Source organism: Cetorhinus maximus, chromosome 17 (genome assembly GCF_964194155.1).
Source record: "Cetorhinus maximus chromosome 17, sCetMax3.hap1.1, whole genome shotgun sequence".
NCBI lineage: Eukaryota > Metazoa > Chordata > Chondrichthyes > Lamniformes > Cetorhinidae > Cetorhinus > Cetorhinus maximus.
The window spans coordinates 34,697,671-34,720,223 of NC_135895.1; the positions used below are offsets into that span (position 1 = coordinate 34,697,671).

The window sequence follows — 22,553 nt, forward strand, 5'->3', positions numbered from 1 at the left end:
GCTGTTCTTCAAGCTTACCTTCATTGGAACACTGTAGAAAGGGCCAGAGGGGAACAAAGTGGAGAATTATAATGACAGGTGACTGTAGGCTTATGGCCAAACTTTTGTATCGAATGGAGGTGTTCTGCAAAATCTCACCCAGACATCATTTGGTCTCCTCTTTGTAGAGGGGACCACACCATGAGCAGTGAATCTAGCATACCAAATTGAAAGAAGTACAAATAAATCATTGTTTCACCTGGGAGAAGTATGCGGGGCCTTGGACAATGAAAAGGGAGGAGGTAAAAGGGAAGGTGTAGCATTTTCTGCATTTGCACAGAAAGGCGCCGTAGGAAAAGGAGGAAGTGTTGGAGGTGATTGAGGAGTGGGCCAGGATATCACAGAGGGAATGGTCCCTTCAGAATACTGAAAGAGGAGAGGAAGATGCATTTGGTGGTGGCATCATGGTAGAGGTGGCAGAAATGGCAGAGGATGATCCATTGAATATAGAGGCTAGTGGGGTGGAAGGTGAGGACAAGGGTTCATGGTTCTGTCATGGTTCTGGGAGGGAGGGTAATTACTGCTAACCAGATTTGCCACTTGTAAGTCACTTAGGCTGGGAGTTTCCTTGGCCTACCTTCCTCTCCACCCCTTAACTATGGCAGAAACCTTATTTATGAAGAAGATATCTGCTGCACTTATGATTACAGAGTGGGAGAAGCCCAAGGAAATTCCCAGCATTAGAGCTCATAATTTTAATGTAATAAAAACAGAAAATGCTGAAAAAACTCAGCAGGTCTGGCAGCATCTGTGGAGAGAGAAGCAGAGTTAATGTTTCGAGTCCGTATGACTCTTTTCAGTTTTAATGTCATTGGCAAAAGGAAAATTTTTTCATGGAGTTGTCGGGATCTGGAACTCTCTATCTGAAGACGGGTTCCATAGATAATTTTAAAAGGGAGTTGAACAGGTATTTAATGATAAACAGATGAAAAATGGGATTGTGGGACTAAGCTTGACTGTACCTTCAAAGAGCCATCATAGAGGCAGCAGACAAAATAGGCACCTGCTGTGCTGTAAGTTTCTATGATTAAGCCCTACAAAACTGCCTGACTCTTTTCTTAATATCCTTCCTGATTAGAAACCCTATGGTCAAATTATCTTATAGACATGAGTGCACAAGAGCCTCAAACAGTAATTTCTGTAAGTCTTCTAAGTATCATTAAAATGTTCATTTTAAATGTATAATTATTCATATTATAAAATTGTGCATCTAGTACACACTATTTGTTGCTACTGTCAATGTGCACATCGGTTGTCATACCTATACTTGATTGCCTCAAAATCTTTTCCCTAAAGCTGTAGAAAATCACAAGTGAAGAGATGAGCGACTGACAGCAACAATAGCAGTCAATTAGGAATGCTATATATTATTTAGAAGAGTGCATCAACAACTGTCCAGTCTCTGAATTCTGCCACTAAAATTTGTCAATTAGATTTGGAAACACAGTTATTTCCCTCTTAACCAAACGACATAGTCCTGAGAACAGTTGTGGAACATAATTGAATGTATAAAGAATTATATCTTTCACAACAACATAATTAAATTTACTTGTTTAGTTCTATTTTCTGTCATTGAATCTGTTTCTGAACATGTCTGCTGCAAGTCCTACTCATCTCAGGAAAGCACAGGCTATAATTTAGAGCCCAAACTTCATGTTGCAGCTGTTGTATTTTCTAGCCTTTTGCACTTTGACCAGTTGCACATAGCATATGGTTCATACACATGCTCTTGAATTTTCTGGGGTGTTAGTTAGTTGTTCCCTATAGCTATTGTTTTCCCCTGTTCTCCCCTTTGCTCTCTTCCCTGTTGAGGATGTTAGCCATGCAGCCTGCATGCGAACTTCAGCAATCTTTGTCTAGGTTTTTCCCATCTGCCTATTTTTTACCTCCAATTATGCATGCAGAACCTCTGACCATGCCAAGCTTTGCCCATTCAAGATTAGAACCCTATTTTGTTTCAGGCTTCCTCAGCTTTACTATTTTCAACAGTGTGACAACTTTCTGGATTTATTTTTGCAGTTTTTTAAAGACAAAATAAAATTGCTAAATTAATAAAAATGTTTTATCTCGATTTACTCATTTATTACTAAATCTCCCATAAAGATCAAGTTTAGGCTTCATGGGCAGAATTTTTCTCTCATTGGGCGGACGTGCGCCCGACCCGAATGAGAATAAAATAATGCACGATGACATCGGGCGAGTGTCCCGGTGTCACCGCGTGCTCTCGCAATATTTCGCTCGGCAGGCGCACCTGAGAGGCGGCAGTGCGCCCGCCAACAATTGAGAGGCCTAGTAAGGCCCTTAATCAGTTAATTAGGTTGGATTTTTCGCTGCCCGTCCTACCGTTTGGTTGGCGGGCGGGGAAAAGGCCAAGCGGCCTTTGGATTTTTTATGAAACCTCATCCACGGGCAGGATGAGTTTTCCAACAGGAATTAAAAATAAAATAAAAAGCTTGAAGTCTCATTTATAACATGTCCCTGCTCATGTGACAGGATCACAGCAGGGGACATGTTTTTAACATTTTTCAAATTCTTTATTTATATTTTTAAGAATCTCCAGCTCCCTGAGGCAGCTCTGTGCCTTTAGGGAGTTTCAGTGCGTGGCACCCCCCACGCACGTGCAAACTTCCCTGCTCGCCCCCCCTCCCACCCGCCCCTACCCCGGCAGTGCTCAGAGTAGCAGCGCACGATTCACGCTGGCTGGCCGTTGATTGGCCAGCCTGTGTGAAATCTCGGTCGGGGTCCGACCGCGGGCAGTGGTCAGTTTTGCGACAGCTCCCGGGCCCGCCCGCCCGACAAGGTAAAAATCCTGCCCCATGTGGAGCTAGATTAAAATCCAGAGGGCTAATTAGACCCAAATGCACAGACACAATGCAATCTCCATTTAAATGCCATATATTTTGTACTTATTTTTATATTTGATTATAAACTTATACAGCCTTGAATGTCCACAAACATCATCTTTGACTGAAGAATTAGAAAACCCGTTCTCAGCTGTGCAACTAAGGAAGAAAGAAAGAACATACATTTGTAGACCATAAGACCATAAGACATAGGAGCAGAAATTAGGCCATTCGGCCCATCGAGTCTGCTCCGCCATTCAATCATGGCTGATAAGTTTCTCAACCCCATTCTCCCGCCTTCTCCCCGTAACCTTTGACCCCCTTACTAATCAAGAACCTATCTATCTCCGTCTTAAATACACTCAATGACCTGGCCTCCACAGCCTTCTGTGGCAATGAATTCCATAGATTCACCACTCTCTGGCTAAAGAAGTTTCTCCTATCTCTTCTAAAAGGTCTTCCCTTTACTCTGAGGCTGTGCCCTCGAGTCCTAGTCTCTCCTACTAATGGAAACATCTTCCCCACATCCACTCTATCCAGGCCTTTCAGTATTCTGTAGGTTTCAATCAAATCCCCCCTCATCCTTCTAAACTCTATCGAGTATAGACCCAGAGTCCTCAAACGTTCCTCATATGTTAAGCCTTTCATTCCTGGGATCGTTCACGTGAACCTCCTCTGGACCCTCTCCAGGGCCAGCACACCCTTCCTGAGATATGGGGCCCAAAATTGCTCACAATATTCTAAATATGGTCTGACCAGAGCCTTATAAAACCTCAGCAGCACATCCCTGCTTTTATATTCTAGTCCTCTCAAAATAAATGCCAACATTGCATTTGCCTTCCTAACTACCAACTCAACCTGCAAGTTAACCTTAAGAGAATCCTGGACTAAGACTCCCAAGTCCCTTTGCACTCCACGTTTCTGAATTCTCTCCCCATTTAGAAAATAGTCTATGCCTCTATTCTTCCTACCAAAGTGCATGACCTCACACTTCCCCACGTTGTATTCCATCTGCCACTTCTTTGCCCATTCTCCTAACCTGTCCAAATCCTTCTGCAGCCTCCCCGCCTCCTCAATACTACCTGTCCCTCCACCTATCTTTGTATCATCTGCAAACTTAGCCAGGATGCCCTCAGTTCCTTCATCTAGATCATTAATGTATAAAGTGAAAAATTGTGGTCCCAACACTGACCCCTGCGGAACTCCACTAGTCACCGGCCGCCTCTTTTTATAACCTCGGGATGCCCCAAAGTGTTTACAGATAGTTGATACTTTTACTATGGAAATGTAGGGAAGCATTCTGCAAGCTGATTTCTGCAGTTGCATACACGGCATCATTTGCTTCCCTCCCTTCTGCAATGGAGTCCTTACCTTTGCCTCCACATGAATGTAATGCTCATCAGCATCTTTCTTCCCACAGCAGAGTCCATACAATTAAGTGCTGGGGCTAACTTCTGCAGATCACTGCTTCCTTCTGCCGAATTCCACTTTCACCTCTGCCTCTTGCGGCATTCTGAGGATAATGAACCAAGTGCTATACACAGAACAAGACTACAAAGATGGATCAGAGAGAGCAGGTAGCTTACCTTGGTAGCTGTCGTGTGAGGCCAAGAAACATCTTCCTGCACTACAAAAGAGTCCTGGGTTCAAGGAAGTGGCATTCACAGTAACAGCCACATCCCTTCTCAAAGTCACACCGTATTGGTGGCAGATCTCTGGCCTCTAGCTCCAAAAGGTCATTCCTCTTGCTCCGGATCTCCTATAAGGAGACGTGCAGCTCTGGCTCTGTGAAGTTTGTTGCTTGGTTTTTTGATCTGACTGCTACCCTTTTTGCCCACACTGTCCATTTCCTCCATTGCCATCATTTCCTATTTAAACAAAAGGAGCTCCGAGTCACTGCCTGTATTCCAGGAATTTAATGCTCCACACCTACGACATCTAATCCAGCCCCACCGCTGCACAATCTCTGCCCTGCCCTCCTTCAGGTATTTCCTAAAAGCCTGCCCTTTTTATCCTCTTTTCCAGGTATCTCTCCTTCCTGCTCTGATGTTTTCAGTGCATCATGTCCACAGACTGCACCCTTTTTGCTTTTTAAATTGGCTAGCCTCTCAATTTATCAAATGTGTGTCATGTAATATGTGGGGAGTCATGGGTGCTACTGGTGTCCTAGACAGTCATGTGCAGGAAATGTCACCAGCTGCAGAACCTTGAGCTCCGGGTTTCAGGACTGGAGCACATTGACAAGGCTGAAAGCTACGTGGATAGCACGTTCAGAGGAATGGTCACAACGCAGCTTAGGAACCTGGAGGCAGAAAGGGAATGGGTGAGCGCCAGGCAGTCCAAGAGAACTAGGCAGGTCGTGCAGGAGTCCCCTGGGGTCCCGCTCACAAATTGGTTTTCCATTTTGGAAGCTGATGAGGATGTTGGTTCCTCAGAGGAGTGCAGTCAGAGCCAAGTTTGTGGCACCACGAGCGGCTCAGCTGTACAGGAGGGGGGAAAGAAGAAAGGAAGAGCAATAGTGATAGGGGATTCATTAGTTAGGGGAACAGGCAGGCGTTTATGTGGCCATATACATGACTCCATGTTGGTATGTTGCCTCCTGGGTACCAGGGTGAAGGGTGTCACTGAGCGGCTAGGAGGCTGATCAACCAGAGGTCGTGGTCCACATTAGTACCAATGACTTAGGTAAGAAAGGGGATGTGATACTGCGATCAGAATTTAGGGAGCTAGGACGAAAATTAGCAAGCAGGACCTCAAATGTAGTAATCCCCAAATTACTCCCAGTGCCAGGTTCAAGTGAGTACTGAAATAGGAGGATGAGGGAGATGAACGTGTGGCTGGAAGGATGGTCATGGAGGGAGGGCTTTATATTCCTGGGACACTGGGACAGGCTGTGGGGAAGATGGCACCTGTACAAGCCGGCTGGGTTGCACCTGAACAGAGCTGGGACTGAGTTCCTTGTGGGGCATTTTGCTAGTGTTGTTGGGAGGGCTTTGAACTATCTTGGCAGGGGCGTGGGAACCAAGAGAGAATATCAGAGAGGAATACCAGGGTTCTCAAAATACTGGGAGAGACAAATAGCACTAGTATAGAGAATAGTAAGTTATATGTGGAATCAGAGTAAAGGAGAAAGTCATGAAGTTTAAATCAGGGTTATTGTGCATGCATAGTGTAACAAATAAGATTGTGGAGTTACAGGCAGGGACTGCCATGTGGAAATATGATGTTGTGGCGATAACAGAGAGCTGACTCAAGGAAGAGCAGAGCTGGGTGTTAAATATTCCTGGGCACAAGGTGTGCAGAAAAGATAGGAAAGGAAGAAAATGAGGAGGTGTGGCAGTATTATTTAAGGAGAGCATTGCAGTGCTGGAGAAAGAGGAGGCCCCAGAGGGTTCAAGGACATAATCAATTTGGCTAGAGTTAAGGAACAAAAAGGGTGCAATAACATTGCTCAGTGTAGTTTATAGACTGCCAACTTGTGGAAAGGATGTAAAGGAACAAATCTGCAGGGAAATTACAGAGAGATGCAGGCATTATAGAGTAGTTATAATGGGTGACTTTAATTACCCTTATGTAGGCTGGGACAATGGTAGTGTAAAGGGCAGAGAGGGGCAAGAGTTCCTAGATTGTGTTCAGGAGAATTTTCTACAGCAGTATGTGTCCAGTCCAACAAGAAAGGATGCATTACTGGACCTGGTTCTTGGAAATGAGGTGGGCCAAGTAGATCAAGTGTCAGTGGGGGAACATTTAGGAGACAGTGATCGTTGTATCATAAGGTTTAGGATGACAGTAGAGAAGGACAATATGCAATCCGCGGTAAGAATAATTAACTGGGGGAGAGCCGACTTCAATGGGGCAAGAATGAAGCTAGGCCAGATAGACTGGAACCAAAGGTTGGCAGGGAAAAACTGTAGCTCAACAATGGGCTACCTTCAAAGAAGAAATGGTTCGGGCACAGTCAAGGTATATTCCCTCCAAAGGGAAAGGCAGTGAAACAAATCCAGAGCTCCCTGGGATAGAAATTAAGATAAAGAAGAAAAAGTGTGCTTATGACAACTGTCAGGAAGAAAATAACAATTGAAAACCAAACGGAATACAGAAGGTTCAGAGGGGACGTGAAAAAGCAAATAAGAGACGCAAAGAGGGGTTATGAGAAGAGACTGGCATCCAAAATAATCCCAAAGTCTTCTATCGGCCCACAAATAGTATGAGGGTGGTAAAAGGAGGAGTAGGGCTGATTAGAGGCATGGCTGAGATGTTAAATGAATACTTTGCACCTGTCTTTACCAAGGAAGCAGGTGCTACTGAGGCCATGGTGGCAGAGGAGAAAATTCTGTAACTAGAAGGATTCAAAATTGATAATGAGGAAGTTTTTGTTTTATTCGTTCATGGGATGTGGGCAGCATTTATTGCCCATCCCTAATTGCCTTTGTTCAGAGGGCATCAGGGGGCATAACGAAAGAGCGCACAGATCTCCCTAAGGCAAAGTGCTACCTCAGGGAGATTGGCTCAAATGTGAAAAGCAGTTTAAACAATAGAAAAAATTTCACTGCCATGTCCCCTCATGTGACATTGTCACATGAGTTGGGACATGTCCATAACTTTTATTTTAAAATATTCTGAATTTTTTAAGTCCCTCATGAAACCTCTTCCCGCCCGTGGATGAGGTTTCATGTTTTTTCAGAAGCCCACCAGGGCTCCCGGCCTACCCACCAACCTTAAGGTTGAACGGGCAGGTCCATTAATGATTTCAATTACTTTTTTAATGGCCTTAATAGGCTGTTGATAGGTCGGCGGGCACGCAGCCGACTTGGCTGCGCACCCACCGACCTGAAAATGCAAATGACGTGGGGTGACGTCAGGACGCCCGCCCGATGTCACCCTGCGTCATTTTACGTGTCAGCGAGCGGGCCCCACTCCCCGCTCGTCAACCGGAAGATGCAGCCCCTGGTCTTTACTAATAGGGACATAGAGTACAAGAGCAGGGAGATTATACTGAGCTTATATAAAACAGTAGTTGGACCTCAGCTGGAGTATTGTGTACAGTTCTGGGCACCACATTATAGGAAGGATGTGAACACATTAGAGAGAGTGCAGAAGAGGTTTACAAGAATGGTTCCAGGGATGAGAAACTTCAGCTATGAGGATAGATTGGAGAGGTTGGGACTGTTCTCCTTGGAGAGAAAAAGGCTAAGAGGAGATTAGATAGAGATGTTCAAAATCATGAGGGGGATGGATAGAGTAGATGGGGAGAAGCTGGTCCCACTCATAAAAGGATCAAGAATGGGAGGGCACAGATTTAAAGTGATTTGCAAAAGAAGCAAATGTGATGTGAGAAAAAATGTTTTCACATAGCGAGTGGTTTGAGTCTGAAATGCACTGCCTGGAAGTGTGGCGGAGGTAGGTTCAATCAAGGCACTGAAGTGGGCATTAGATGATTATTTGAATAGAAACGATGGGCTGAATTTTCTGGTTGGCGGGGGCAGAGCGGGCACAGACCCGCTCGCGATCCGGTCCATGCCACCATTTAACACGGGCCCGCCCAACGTACTTCATGGCTCCCGTGCACAGCGAGAGTGGGCGGGCGGGTGACAGCGGGCGCGCTCAGGCCACCAGGTCCAATGGTGACCCAGCAGCCTGCATAAAGGAAGGCCCTGGCAGCCTCGGAAAGGCTGTTCTCAATGGCTGGGAGAAGGGCTGTGCAGGGGGGGCGACAAAGTCCATGCAAGTCTGGAGGGTAGGTCATCAGGGCAGGCCAGGCCGGAGGGTAGAGCGGGGAGCCAGTGTGCCCCTCGTTTTTCGGATGACCTCGAGGAGGTGGCAGCACGTTGGGAGGTGCTGGTTCCCCTGGATGGGAGAAGGAGGCCCCCCACATGACGAAACTTGCCTGGGTGGAGGTGGTGAGCTCCCGCGATGTGGTGCGGCGCACCTGAATCCAGTGTCACAAGCGCTTCAATGACTTGTTGCGCTCTGGCAGGGTGAGCACCATGTTGGCATTGGTCATTTAACCCAGCAGGTTGGCTTACCCCCCTCCTGCTCCCCGCCCCACCCCTGCCCCAAAGTCTGAGTGTAGTGACTGATTGAATCATTGGCAGCATGTGTCCTTTGCTGGGTGGGCCAGCAGATATCGCCCATGTTGAGGTCAGCCTGGGAGGGTGATGAAGAAATGTGTTTTGCCCCCGCAGCATGTGTTACACTGAGTCCCACCTGACTGGTTTGGGGGCAACCTGGAAGAGCTGCACCTTGGCGCAGGGCATGTCTAAGTCAGGGTGATGACATGCTGGGAGGGGAGCTTCAAGGTGGTGTGGCTACAAACCATCTGCTGCGCTCTGTGCTCCACGTGCTTGCGCCTCCTTGCTATGGAAGGATATACCGTGTGGTGTCTAATGTGATGTATGCAGCATGTGTCCAAGGGGGGGATTGGAGGGTGGGGACAGGTCTAGCATCTTTGTATGAGTGTTCGGCAGCAGTGGTGTGAGGAGGCACTGGAGCCCTGACATGTCCCATTCTGGTTGGGGAGGGCCGTGTGCGAAGAGAGTCCATGTGCGATTTGCACTAATCAATGCTCGCCCCTCATTTCAGGAGGAGAATGCTCATAACGTGGCAGAGTGTGTGAGGACTGGCAGTGGCTAGACACAGATCACCATTCTTAGCTGGTTCAAGCAGGAGGCCCTGGATCTGGAGAGGCGCCATGCACCCAGGTTCACTGGTGTCAATGATGGCTGGGGTGCCACGGCAAGGTATTTATGCTCAACAGTGAGGTCAGCATTGTTCTCCCAACAGCCATAGCACTGCTAAATGTTAATTGATTTAATTTTGCAAAATGGCTTGACCATTGGTTATGGAAGGATGAGCGAATAATGACCCAGGGGACAGGGATGCACTTTGTCATTGTCTCCACGTTAACTGATCTGCTGTCTTTGTTCTTCCTTTCAGCATCAGCGGAGCAGGGCCGGGAGGAGGAGCAGCAGAGGCCCCCTCTCACACCTGAGGGCCCTGAAGTCTCATCAGCGTCACACCATCTCTGCCAGGCAGGCACCAGCACAGATACTAGCACCTTGCTGAGAATTAGAACATCGGCTAGTATCCCAGGGCACAGCAGTGAGGGCACTTCACACTCGCTGGAGGAGCTGGCAGAGACAGAGAATGCCGATGGCGCCAGGAGTCGGAGGACTTCAGGGGGACCAGGCACATGCTCAGTCGGTACCTGATGATGTGCCTCTGGAGTCGTCCGCAACACAGCAGGGGCAGGAAATGCGGCCGGGTGTGCAGGAGCATTTGGGGAGATACATGAGGCAATGCTTGGTTTGGTCTCCATGGTGGAGGAGTCTACGCGGACAATCACCAAAGCAATGAGTCACATTGTCCGAGCGCCATGCATCCTCCATGGAGAGAATGGTGACTCTCGTGGAGAGGCCCCTCCAGGAGACCTGTCGGGGCTTCCTAGGGATGTGCTCTGACCAGCAACCCCTCACATCGGAACTGACCTCAGCTGGTCATTGCCAATACGGGAGATGGTCTGGGCATCAAGTCTCCCAGCTCAGTGCCCATCCATCCACGGTGAGCAGGGAGGTCTGAAGTGACAGCAGCTGCCTGTCGTCTCTGCGGGCACCTCTCAGGGCGCTCCGGATGAGGGTGGCAGCTCCTCCGCCCTTCTCCCAGTGACCATAACATCCGGTGAGGCTGCGATGACTGGGGAGATGGCAGCTGTGGAACTGGCAGCTCCCTCCCAGGCGGGACCAGCACTGGCTCCACCAGCCAGAGGACGACCGCCAAGGTCATCGAGGCCAACAGGACAGCAGAGTCAGCAGCCTGTCTCAGATGCCACTCCGAGCGATGGGGCAGCACCAAGACGTAGCACCCAGAAACAAAAACACAAGGCGCCTTTGGCACACCACGGGTTTTTCACTGGTGCTTTTGGGTTGGCCCGAGATGAGGTCCTTATGATTTGTTCTGATTTGTAACACTATTCTCTTTTTCTTTGCATAAGTTTGTTTGTTTGTCATATTAAATTCAGATATGTCACCATGGCTGAGGGTGCCCCTTTTCTTCTACATGTCGATGTTTTCCAAAAATGCTATGTTATGAGTGCTTTGTTGGACATTCAGCTTTATTAACAAGGCCCTTAGTTACTCTTCCTAACCTGGCAGATTTTGCACTTAGGTATCGAGTATGGAGCCTGCAGCCCAGGCTTGTCCTGGAGGTCCATCTGTCGTGTGTTAGCTGAAGGATCGTTGGGTTAAAGCCTCCCGGGTGTCCCTGCCCCCCTGGAGTATGCCCGGGTCAGCGTCTACCCCCTCAGCATTTCCTTGTGCGTGCTCATCCTCGGACTCACTGCTGGACTCATCATGTCTAGCCGCAGCCACTGCATCGACATCTTCATTGTCCACTGCGACCCCCCTTTCCAGCACAAGATTGTGAAGAGCGCAGCATACAACCACTATCACCGACACACGATCTGGGGGTTACTGGAGTGCACCCCCTGAGCGGTCCAGCCATCAGAAGCGCATCTTGAGAAGGCCGATGTTTCTCTCCACCACAGCCCTTGTGGAGACGTGGCTCCTATTGTACCGCTACTCAGCCTCTGTTCTTGGATGGCGGAGAGGCGTCATGAGCCACCTTCTGAGGGGATAACCCTTGTCACCCAGCAGCCATCCATCAAGCCAGGCCGGAGCACTGAAGAGCCCCGGCACCTGGGAGTGTCTGAGGATGTAGGCGTCGTGGGAGCTGCCTGGGTACCTTGCAAAGACTTGTAGAATCTGCATCCTGTGATCACACACTATCTGCACGTTCATGGAGTGAAAGCCCTTCCTGTTGACAAAGGCACTGGGCTCACCTGCTGGCGCCTTGATGCCCACATGTGTACAGTCTATTGCACCCTGGACGCGGGGGAAGCCAGCAATGGCCGCGAAGCCTCTGACTCGCTGTGTCTGGCTTGGCTGCTCCCAACGGAAGTGGATGAAAGTCAATGCACGGCTGAACAGAGCGTCTGTAACCTGCTTGACACAAGTGTGGACAGCTGATTGGGAGACACTGCAAAGGTCACCCACCGAGCCCTGGAAGGAGCCAGAGGCATAGAATTTGAGGGCAACTGTGAGCTTCAGAGCCGCTGGCATGGGGTGTCCTCCCACACAGTTAGCGGAGATCTCAGGCCCAATCATCTGACAGATGTAGCTGACTGTCTCCCTTGAGAGACGGAGCCTCCTCCGGCATTGCACCTCAGACATATTGAGGTAGCTGCTCCGCCGCCTGTATACCCTGGCAGCAGGATAGTGGCGTTGTCTGCGGCCCCTTCCACCTTGGCCCACCTCTTAGCCCTGTACCCCTTGTGCCTGCCCCTGTCCTCCCAAAGGTGGCTCCCCTGGAGGCTGAATGTGCACTCCTGATCTCCTTTCCCTTCTAGCCCTCCCTCCTCAGTGGAGCTACCTCCAGTGGACAGTTCAGCTCCCATTTCCAGGCTAAGGGAAGGCTTCCTGAAACTTGCAGGCCCAGAAAATATTCCTCACTGCAGTGTGCTAAACCTGAAGGTTAAGAGTCCAGAAAAAGCAGCTGGAATGCGTTTTAAAGTATTGCAGATCACACAGGTTTCAATAACTTTGAAAAACAAATACTTGACAGTGCACACTCGCGACCCCAGTGAACCCTCTTATCCCGCCCGTGGATGAGGTTTATACAAATGTGTCCTACCCGCCTGCCCGTTGCACTTGTGCGCCGACCCAAAGATCGCATGGGCGCCAAAAAATCAGCATCAGTTGGTGAGTCAAGGGCCTTAAGTGGCCCGTTAATTAATGGTGGGCACGCATCAAACATCATTGCGCGCCCACCCAACGAAATATCATGATGGCACACAGCGACATCGGGACACTCGCCCAACGTCACCGCACGTCATTTTACGCCCGCCTCCGCACATCAACGGGGAAAATTCTGCCCAATGTGTAAGTTACGGGGAAAATGCAGGAGAATGGCACTAAGTCATAATGCTCATTCGGAGAGCCAGTGCAGACACGAGACTGAATGGTCTCCTTCTGTGCCGTAACATTCTGTGATTCTGGGGTAGAGCTGCAACCTGAAGGTACATGGAAGTCCTACTCTGCCTCAATTCCACTGTTAGAATTTCAGCCCTTTGGAGTTTAGAATAGCCTTAACTCATTCCTTAGAGCCACAAATTCATAGCACAACACTTCCATAGTTCATTACAAATAGGCAAAAAAGCCTCCCTCAAAGGGGCCATAGGACAACCAGTCCAAGTAATGGAAATGGCAAACCGATGTATTAGGGGCCAAATACAAGGAGCTCTGTTCAACATAGAGCCTGTATTATACTTGTCCGCAACTGCTTTGTGCTGATTCTAGATGCTATGCCCAGCAATTTCCACTTCCTTAACTATAATTTTATGGGATGGGAAATCACACATCGGGGATGAGCAAATTCTAGTTGTATGCTGCTGGCACACACCAAGAGCACGGAAGTAGAAAATACTGGTGCACAATTATAAAGTGTACTTACACCATAACTCTAACATCCATTATCTCCATTAGCACAAATAGTATGAAGAAAAAAGAAAATGCAGGTAAAGATCTCTAATCGATTCATAGTGATTCAGAGTTGCTGGTTTGCATGTGCAGGGAGTTGTCAGAAATTGTTTGAAAGAATACTCAAGTATAAGATTTTTATAGAGACTTGTCCAAGAGCATATCTTTTATGCTGCTTGAAGTACTGAAGGCAATTCAGTTGGTTCATAAAAGGTCATGAGATAGTAGAAGTGATGACGATGCACCCAACATAACCTCAAAGTCATTAAAATATGCATAGCAGGCAGACTGTCACATCCCACATATGTATGTATGTTTGTTCCTCATTGGCATAGTATATACTGCAAAAAGCACTCACGCTTGAGGTGCATAAGCTACTATGTAGAAATAACAATGGACAGATTACACGTTTTTTGCCTTGAAGAGATGCGATTGAGAGTCAAAGTGAAAGCAGAACGAAATACAGATGAACCAAGGAGAATGGTGTGTACATTTCAGCACTTTTAAAGACTGACCTTGTGGCAAAAGAACTGCTAAAAATCCTGTAAAAATCCCTTTCCATAATCAACCTACTTGAAATGACACAATTGGTGAGTTGCTCAATAATGTCTGCAGGCCTTCTATGCTTAATCGTCTGTAACTGCACGTTTGGAGAATACTGTTTTCATCTTATTCTCACTACCCTCGAGTCAAACCTGAAGATGTGAATTTTAAAAAAAGACTCTCAGAGCTGTGTAGTTTTCTCTGATGGACGTAATGGAGTTCACTTAAGACCATAAGACATAGGAGCAGAAATTAGGCCATTCGGTCTTGATAAGCATCCAGATTATGATCTGAGAATTCCCTTACACCTCTGCTTGTTAAAACAAGGCAATGACTGCCAATATGGTAATTGTTATAAACCTCAAACATGGAGAAAACTCTGCTGATCAGGCAAAAAAAAATTTCCAGTAACTAAACATCACATTATTTTCATTTTAAGCTGACTTTAGATGGTCAGTTGTTTGTATATATGTTGTATTTCTCCAATTGTGTTCCATTTGGTGCTATTTGCCCTCATTTTCTAGTCCAAGAATAAATTCTGACAAGATATAAATATGCCTCATGACTCTAAGATCATAAGAAATAGGAGCAAGAGTAGGCCATTAAGCCCATTGAAGCTGCTCTGTCATTCAAAAAGATCATGGCTGATTTGATTATCGCCTTAACTCCACTTTCTTGCCTGTCCCCCATAATCCTTGGCCTCTTTGTCTATCAAAAATCTGTTTAACTCAGCCTTGAAAAACTCAACGACCCAGCCTCCACTGCTCTCCGTGAAGGTGAGTTCCAAATACTAATGACCCTCTGAGAGAAGAAATTTCTCCTTATCTCCATCTTAAATGGGAGACCCCTTATTTTGAAACTGTGCCCCCTTGTCCTAGATTCCCCCACGAGGGGAAACACCCTCTTAGCATCTACATGTCAAGCCTCTCAGAATCTTATATGCTTCAATAAGATCGCCTCTCATTCTAAACTCCAATGGGTAAAGGCCCAACCCGCTCAAACTTTCCTCATAAGGCAATTCCTTCACCCCAGGAATCTGTATGGCAAATGATTTTGCAAAAGTCTGAGATCCCCTTTGTACCTGTGCATGGCATGAGCTGCAACGCAATGAAAATAGAATGGCCCAGATCTTGCTGGAAAAATAATGATGATTTCACACCACATGCTATTATTAAGACGCTAGTCAACCAGTAAGCTCAGATGCGGCATGAGTTATGAATAGCTATAATTCACCAGTCCATTTACAGTACTTCACCATCTACATCACACCAACAGTAGCTTGCCCTCAACCTTTCCATTAATTTGAAGAACTTACTGAATTTGCATGTTGTCCCAAAGGGAATAAATAATAAATTAATACTAAAATAGACATAAAATGCCAGTCATTAAGCTTCTGAAATTTGGGCAGATAATTTTCAAAGTTTGAACATAAAATCTGCCACTTGAAAAAAATCAAGCTGCTTTACGAAGTAGATGCTGATTACTCAAGTGTGGGTATTTCTCACTAACCTTCTCCTTTTTCCTGTTAGGCTACCATACAGTGGCTACTTTGGTGGGGTGTCAGGACTGAGCAAGGAGCAGTTTTTAAGAATCAATGGCTTCCCTAATGAGTACTGGGGCTGGGGTGGTGAGGACGATGATATTTACAACAGGTAAGACAGTACTTAAACCTTAATATCATTGAATTATGCCAGAATTATTCAAATCAGTTTTGATTGGAAAAGATAACATGGATGCCATAATTAGAGGAGGCTTGTTTGCATTTTTATTAAATGCTGGTTTATGGTCTTGTCCAAGATTAGCTTCATATTAACAGTTTTACAAAAAGAATTTTGCAGCTTGGATTCTTACTTTTTTGGGGTTCCTTCTTACCAATTCCGCTATCTAATTATGTTCCTATGTTTTAACTATAGATTTGAAGAGAAACTTAAGATAATTAATTACTTCCACTCAGATAAATTTGAAAGAAGATATTCCTGGATTTTGGCTGGAGATGAAATGTGTTACCGAAGGGAGTGATTGAAGCAGACGCCATTATTTCTTTTCGGAGATAATTAGATAAATATTTGAAGCTTCGAAAGATACATCGCTATGGTAGTGAGTGGGACAGGGAGATTAATTTTAGTTTACACGTAGATATGATGGGCCCAATGACAACCTTCTGTGTTGTATATTTCTACTTTTGCCTCCCAATTCCATCTTCCTTCCTATTCCTCTTTCTCACCTACTCTCATTCCTTCCCTCTTTCCTTTTATCTCAATTCTCCTTGAGCCTTTAAGATCCTGAGGGGTCTTGACAAGGTGGATGGGGAGAGGATGTTTCCTCGTGTGGGAGAATGTAGAACTAGGGGTCACTGTTTAAAAATAAGGGGTCACTGATTTAAGACAGAGATTAGGAGAAATTTTTTTCTCTCAGAGGATCATGAGTCTTTAGGACTCTTTTCCCCAAAAGATGGTGGAAGCAGAGTCTTGGAATATTTTTAAGGCAGAGCTAGATAGATTCTTGATTAAGAAGGGAGTGAAAGGTTTTCGGGGGTAGGCAGGATTGTGGGGTTGAGGTTACAATCAGATCAGCCATGATCTTATTGAATTGCGAAGCAGGCTCGAGGGGCTGAGTGGCCTACCCCTCCTAATTTGTATATTCTATTTCTCTTTCTTTTATCCTACATGGTGTTGACCGGAGGTTACCGGTAACGGTTGTTGGCTTAGTACAAAGAGGAGAAGAGTCAATTCTCTCTTAACTCTCAATTCGCTTTATTCACGTCGTTAGATCATCTACATATAGCTTAAACGTCTGGTTAAATATAGACATGCAGTTTACAGCAGGTTATACAGTTTTATACCCAAAACTAGGATCTAAATGCACACCCACTAGGTTTCTCTGACACTCCCTGAGTGGTCACAGAATATAAAAGCTAATACCCGAAAAGGAGAGCTGATGCTGGCCAGGCGTTCCATTCTCTCTCTCTTGCGTCTCTACATTGCTGACATAGCTTCTTTCACTTCCGCGATGGTTGTTCTCCGGAGTTTTCGCTGGCTCCATGCCTGGAATTCTCCATTCTTATTCCGAATCTTATCTCTTCAAGCTGTGCTGTCTCTCTCCCGTTAGTTTAGGCTTGCTTGCCTAGCCTGTGGCATCTTCTCATTGGCTCTGTCCCAAGGACTTAGGTAGCATTACCTCATTATTCCTTTTCTAAATAAGGACTTGTGTCTTTTCACATTCCCTTTGTTTTCCAAGAAACTCAGTTACCTCAAACCGGTTCCAGCCAGCTCAGGCCAGTGACTGGAATCAGGTTACTTCAGGTCAAAAGTTGCTTTTGCCTGTGACAGCAGTTTGGCTGCAGCCCCTGGCCAACACTGGTACTTAGAGATGCCATTTCAGGACTGTCTTGTTAAATATAGACAAATGCTGGGGATAACCTGGTTGTATATTGAAACAAGCAAGAGAAAACCACTTGAATTCAGTGGAAATGCAACCTCTCTTCCAGAATGTCCGCTTTGATTTTCATAAGCGCTTGATTAATTTTGCCAATAAATATGGTTAGATCAGCCTTGTTGCTGACATTGGTTATGAGGCAAGAGTTGTGATGTGTTTGGGATGCAGCTGTCACTCGTGATAAGGTTATTTATTGAACATCAGGATGGTTGTGTGGAGCTTCCTGCAGAAATCTGATTGTGCCACTGTATGGTTGAAGACTGTGCCATACTTAATCAGGCATGGGCATTTCTGGGCAGTGAGAAGTACTGCAATAGTGAAAGTCCAAAAATAAACGTAACAAATAATATCTACATTTATTTAAAATATTGGAGCTGAATCTAACTTTAGCCACTTGATTGACAAGGAAGTCATCAAATTTCGATGCATATTGTCAATATTTTCAGTTCTGCAGGTGCCATTTTAGATCCAAAAACGGTGTCCGTGCCGCACCCGCACACATCTGGTGCAGGCTGCACTGGATGCCATTTTGGTGAAGTCATTAACAAGGATGCTGGGAGAGCGGGCAGGTAGTATGCAGAGGAGACAGATTGTGGCATCAGTAAATGCAAAATGCTGATTTCATGCTAATGGTGCCATTTTTTACCTCAACGCTCCAGCTAATACCGTCTCTTAACCTAGCACAGTTGAATATGAGTGCAGCAAACGGAAGGATACCCCAACAGTGCTATTTTCAGATTATTTGCTGATTGATTTCCACTAGTTGTTGCTGTGTTAGTAGAAGTGTTTACTTGCCATCATGAACGCTTGGCATTAGGTAAACATTGAATTCCTCCTCCGCCAACATTCTGGAAGTTATAATTGACCAGAAACCTAACTTGACTATAAATACTATGGCTACAAGAGCAAGTCAGAGGCTAGGAATTCTTTGGTGAATAGCTCACCTGATCTCCCCAAAGCCTTTCCACTGTCTACAAGGCACAAGTCAAGAGTGAGATGGAATACCCTCCACTTGCCTGGATGAGTGCAGCTCCAACAACACTCAAAAAGCTTGGCAACATCCAGGACCAAGTAGCCCGCCCGATCAACACGCCATCTACCACTTTAAACATTTACACCCTCCACCACCGGCACCATCTACAAGGTGCACTGCAGCAACTCAACAAACCTTCTGTGACAGCACCTTCCAAACCTGTGCTCCCTACCACCTAGAAGAATAAGGGCAGCAGACACCACCACCTGCAAGTTCCCCTCCGAGCAACACACCATCCTGACTTGGAACTATGTCGTTGTTCCTTTAGTGACTCTGGGTCAAGATCCAGGGTATTCCCTAACAGCACACTTTGTGTATCTACTCCACATGAACTGCAGCATTTCAAACTTGAGGCTCACCTCTGCCATCTGAAAAACAATTAGAGATGGGTTAACAATGCTGGCCTTGCGATGCTGACATCTCATGCGAACTAAAAAAAAAGTCCTCATTCAACAATGGTCTCACGCCTTACCGTCCTTCTGTTGTTGACTGTCGCAATGCCCCTTTGGCCACAAGGCTGAAGTAAAAGCCACTGAAAACAAACATTCCAAACTACACCAAACAAACAGATCCATATTCCATACACAAGTCAACTATTCACCCTTGTGCATTCCCTTAGTCCCTGTCTTCAGTGTGCCTTTGCCTGTCCTGGTGTTGTCCCCCGGTGGCTGCAACATGGCTGGTGGAAGGTTGCTGACTTTCATGGGAGGAGACTGCAGATGGCCTTGTGGGATGACCTTGCACGGCTCTGGCCCTAGAAGGCACGGGCTAGGACTATTCACCTTGATATGAGTGGTAGTAGTCTGGGTTGGCTTAGAGGCAACATCTTGGACCCTGGCAGAGTGGCCTGATAAGAGGATGAAGGCTGTCATCCTGAGAGAGGACAGCAAGTTTGTGCTCCACAGAACCACTGCCACTCCACAGAATGGTGCTTCGGCGATTCCAACAATGTGTGGGAACACATCTTGTTGGACTGCTGTGAGACGCTGAAATCCCTTTGAGCACTAGTACCCCCCAGCCACGATGGCAGCAAGCTGTGCTTGTATGACTTTAATCTGAGCCTTTACTACAGTACCCAAATGTTATATGTCTTCTGCTTGTGATGCAATGGAAGCTAAGACACCGACCAACAGACACAAGTTTACGGGTGGGTCCAGAAGTGTGCTCATGGAGTTGGCCACCACTACCATGCTGGAAAGGATGGGTCTAAGCTCTGCACAAAGCCATGTGCAAGGCAGGTCCCGGATTTCTCCACAGTCCTTGAAAGTGACAGCAAGTTTTCCGGCGGACCTGCCAATTCACCATACAGTTCTGTGTCCAAAATTCAGCTGTGCTTTTCTTTCGGTATGCTGACCTGTCAAAGTCTTCATCTGAGAGCTCTGTGGCAGAACTTGACTTTGTCCTCCTGGGGGCTGGCATCTTCATTATTCTTTCCTCCTGCCCTTGATGCAGGCCACTTGTGCCCAGTCCCTTGCCACGTGCTGATCCTGTGACTAAGTTAGCTCTAATTATGTATAGTGTCAGAGCAAGTGACAGTCTCTTCTTCTATCACTTCTGGCTCCTGCACCACTGCCTGGCAATGCAGTTCTTGGGTGTATGAAAGGACTAAAACATAAAGATAGTGTTGTAGGCAGGGAGGGAGCTTGGGGAAAGCAAGTGCTGCATTCTTGATCCATCCACAGCTTGTAAATCAGGAGAGATTGCGTGATGAGGGGAAAGTGGGATGTGAGGAGGCGGATTAGGTGCAAGCTCACAGCCATTTGTAATGTTTTTGTCCCACTGCTGGCCATGGCCTCTGTCATGTCCATTTCACTGATGTCTCCTCCACTGGGGTGATGACATGGGGCCTGTCCTGGTTAGCTCCTGCTGCCTCAGCTTTTTCACTACCTTACCCTGCAAGACTGAGGCAAGTGTGTCAGTGAGTCTGGTGCAATTCATTTTGGTGACGTGCCTGTAATCGATTAACAGCTAGCAATGTATGCAAGCTGTGAGGTGTGGATATGAGGTTTTTGGCATTATTAAGTGTGTGAGGGTGAGGTGAAGCTATGAATGTGAGCTTTTGAGCTCTGGTTGGTGGAGATTGTTGTTCGGTGAGTGTAAGGTGATGTGGTGAATTGAGCAATGTGTGAATCTAGTGCTTCAGTTGTAAGGGTAAGGCACCTGAGGATGAATTCCCTGACTCTGACCATTCATATGGGGTCATTGAACTTATTGCTGTACTGTATCCAGGTTCTTGGGGCAATATTGATAGTATTAGCTATCGGGTCCCACTGGATTTGGAGAGTTTATTTAGAGGACCTTCAAGCCTCTGTGCATAGAAGACCTTTGTTCTCCTGTACCAAGGCTTCCAGTGCTACATCAGAAAACCTAGGAGCATGCTGTCTGCCCTGATGTGCCATGTTCACATTTCTTGCAGGTCACACCATTCGCCAGCCACTTCCAGCGCCTGTGGAAGCCAGAATGCACCTCCATTTCAAGAGTACAGGCTTATTTTAAGCAGTACAGGCTAACTTTAAGTGATGTTAGCATCACACAAACAAGGGCTTCTTGCTGAGATGTACAGCCATTTATCATTTAACCTAGCAGGCTGCACCAAGTTGGCATGTTGGCTGAATCAGAAGGAGCGGGCACAGGTTATTCCTGCATCGCAGTCCCCATGTTTATTTTCAGTGGCAATTGTATTTTGGCCTCAAAATGTTAACAAAGTTCTAATGTGCAAAATATAATTCACGCTGAACAATGAATACGTGAATAATGGAATAGAATACTACTTTTATGTGTTGTCCCGGATTAGAAATTCTGTCTTATTGTAAGTCATTTGCGATGTTCCAATGACAGTGAATGGAAATTATTTGATCCATTGGAATTCTATGCAGTGGAAGAATACTGTAGTAAATACAGGTTCATTTTTTTGCTCTGAGGAGTTGTGTACTATAGAAACTTGCATTACTTCAATTCGTTCCATTAGGCTGTAGCATATGTTATTTCATGAAAGGAGGGAGACAGAAAGCAGGAAGCTAAAGGCCTGAATGTTTTGTGCTCTGCAAAGGACTCAGTTTTATTCCCTTACGCCCTCACCTTAATGAATTTTGGGCTTGGCACAATGCTGAACTTTCCTTCCATTGCCTTTGTCTCCGTGCTTACTTCTTTGGGCAGGAGTCTTCCCCCTGCTCCCCCACCACACCCCAACCCCATTCAATGGGTCCTTTCACCAACCTCCAATACTCTCCCACCACCTGGACCCCTCCCTCTGGCTTCTTAGCTGCTCTTGACCTTTTCATTGAGAACTGTCGGCATATTGGCTGTCTTAATTTCTCTGCTCACCCACTCCAACCTGTCTCCTTCTGAACTTGCTGCATTCTGTTCTCTCAGGCCCAACCCTGACTTTGTTGGCAAACCTGCTGACAAGGGTACAGCTGTTGTTATCTGGTGTACCGACCTCTACCCTGCAGAGGCTGAGTGTCAACTCTCAGACATTTCTTCCTACCTCCCCCTGGACCTTGACCCCATTACCGAACATCAAGTAATTGTTTCCAGGACTGTCACTGACCTCATCTCATCTCTAGAGATCTTCCCTCAACAACCTCAACCTCATAGTCCCCGAACCCCACACAGCCCGCTTCTTCCTCCTTCCCAAAATCCACAAGCAGAACTGACCTGGTAGACCTATAATTTCAGCCTGTTTCCACCCCACTGAACTCATTTCCTCCTATCTTGACTATTTTCTCTCCCCTTGTCCAGTTTCGTCCCACCTAAGTTCGTGATTCCTCTAATTCTCCACATCATTTCAACAACTTCAAGTTTCTTGGCCTTAACTGCCTCCTCTTCACTATGGACGTCCAATCCCTCTACACCTCCATCTCCTACGATGCCCATCTGAGGGCTTTCCACTTCTTTCTTGAACAGAGGCCCAAACAATCCCCATCCATCACCATCACCATCATCCATCACCACTCTCCTCTGCCTGGCTGAACTTGTTCTCTCACTGAACAACTTCTCCTTTAACTTGTCTCACTTCCTCCAAATAAAAGTTGTGGCCATGGTATCTGCAAGGGCCCCAGTCATGCATGTCCTTTTGTGGGGTATGTTCCTCGTTCCAATCCTGCCCCCTCTCACAACTTTTTTTCA

At 46.4% G+C, this 22,553-nt stretch overlaps 1 protein-coding gene across 3 annotated transcripts in view; it reads left to right on the forward strand.

Annotated features, from left to right (window-relative positions):
• b4galt2 (UDP-Gal:betaGlcNAc beta 1,4- galactosyltransferase, polypeptide 2) overlaps positions 1 to 22,553 on the forward strand; it is a 397,537-nt gene that overhangs the window by 296,073 nt on the left and 78,911 nt on the right. For 2 of the 3 annotated variants that reach the window (XM_078560978.1, XM_078560977.1), the window contains one exon: positions 15,487 to 15,609. The exons of the other annotated variant lie outside the window; for it this stretch is intronic. In XM_078560978.1, coding sequence (XP_078417104.1) covers positions 15,487 to 15,609 — 123 coding nt within the window. The remainder of the gene's footprint in view (positions 1 to 15,486; positions 15,610 to 22,553) is intronic. 3 annotated transcript variants of the gene reach the window in all.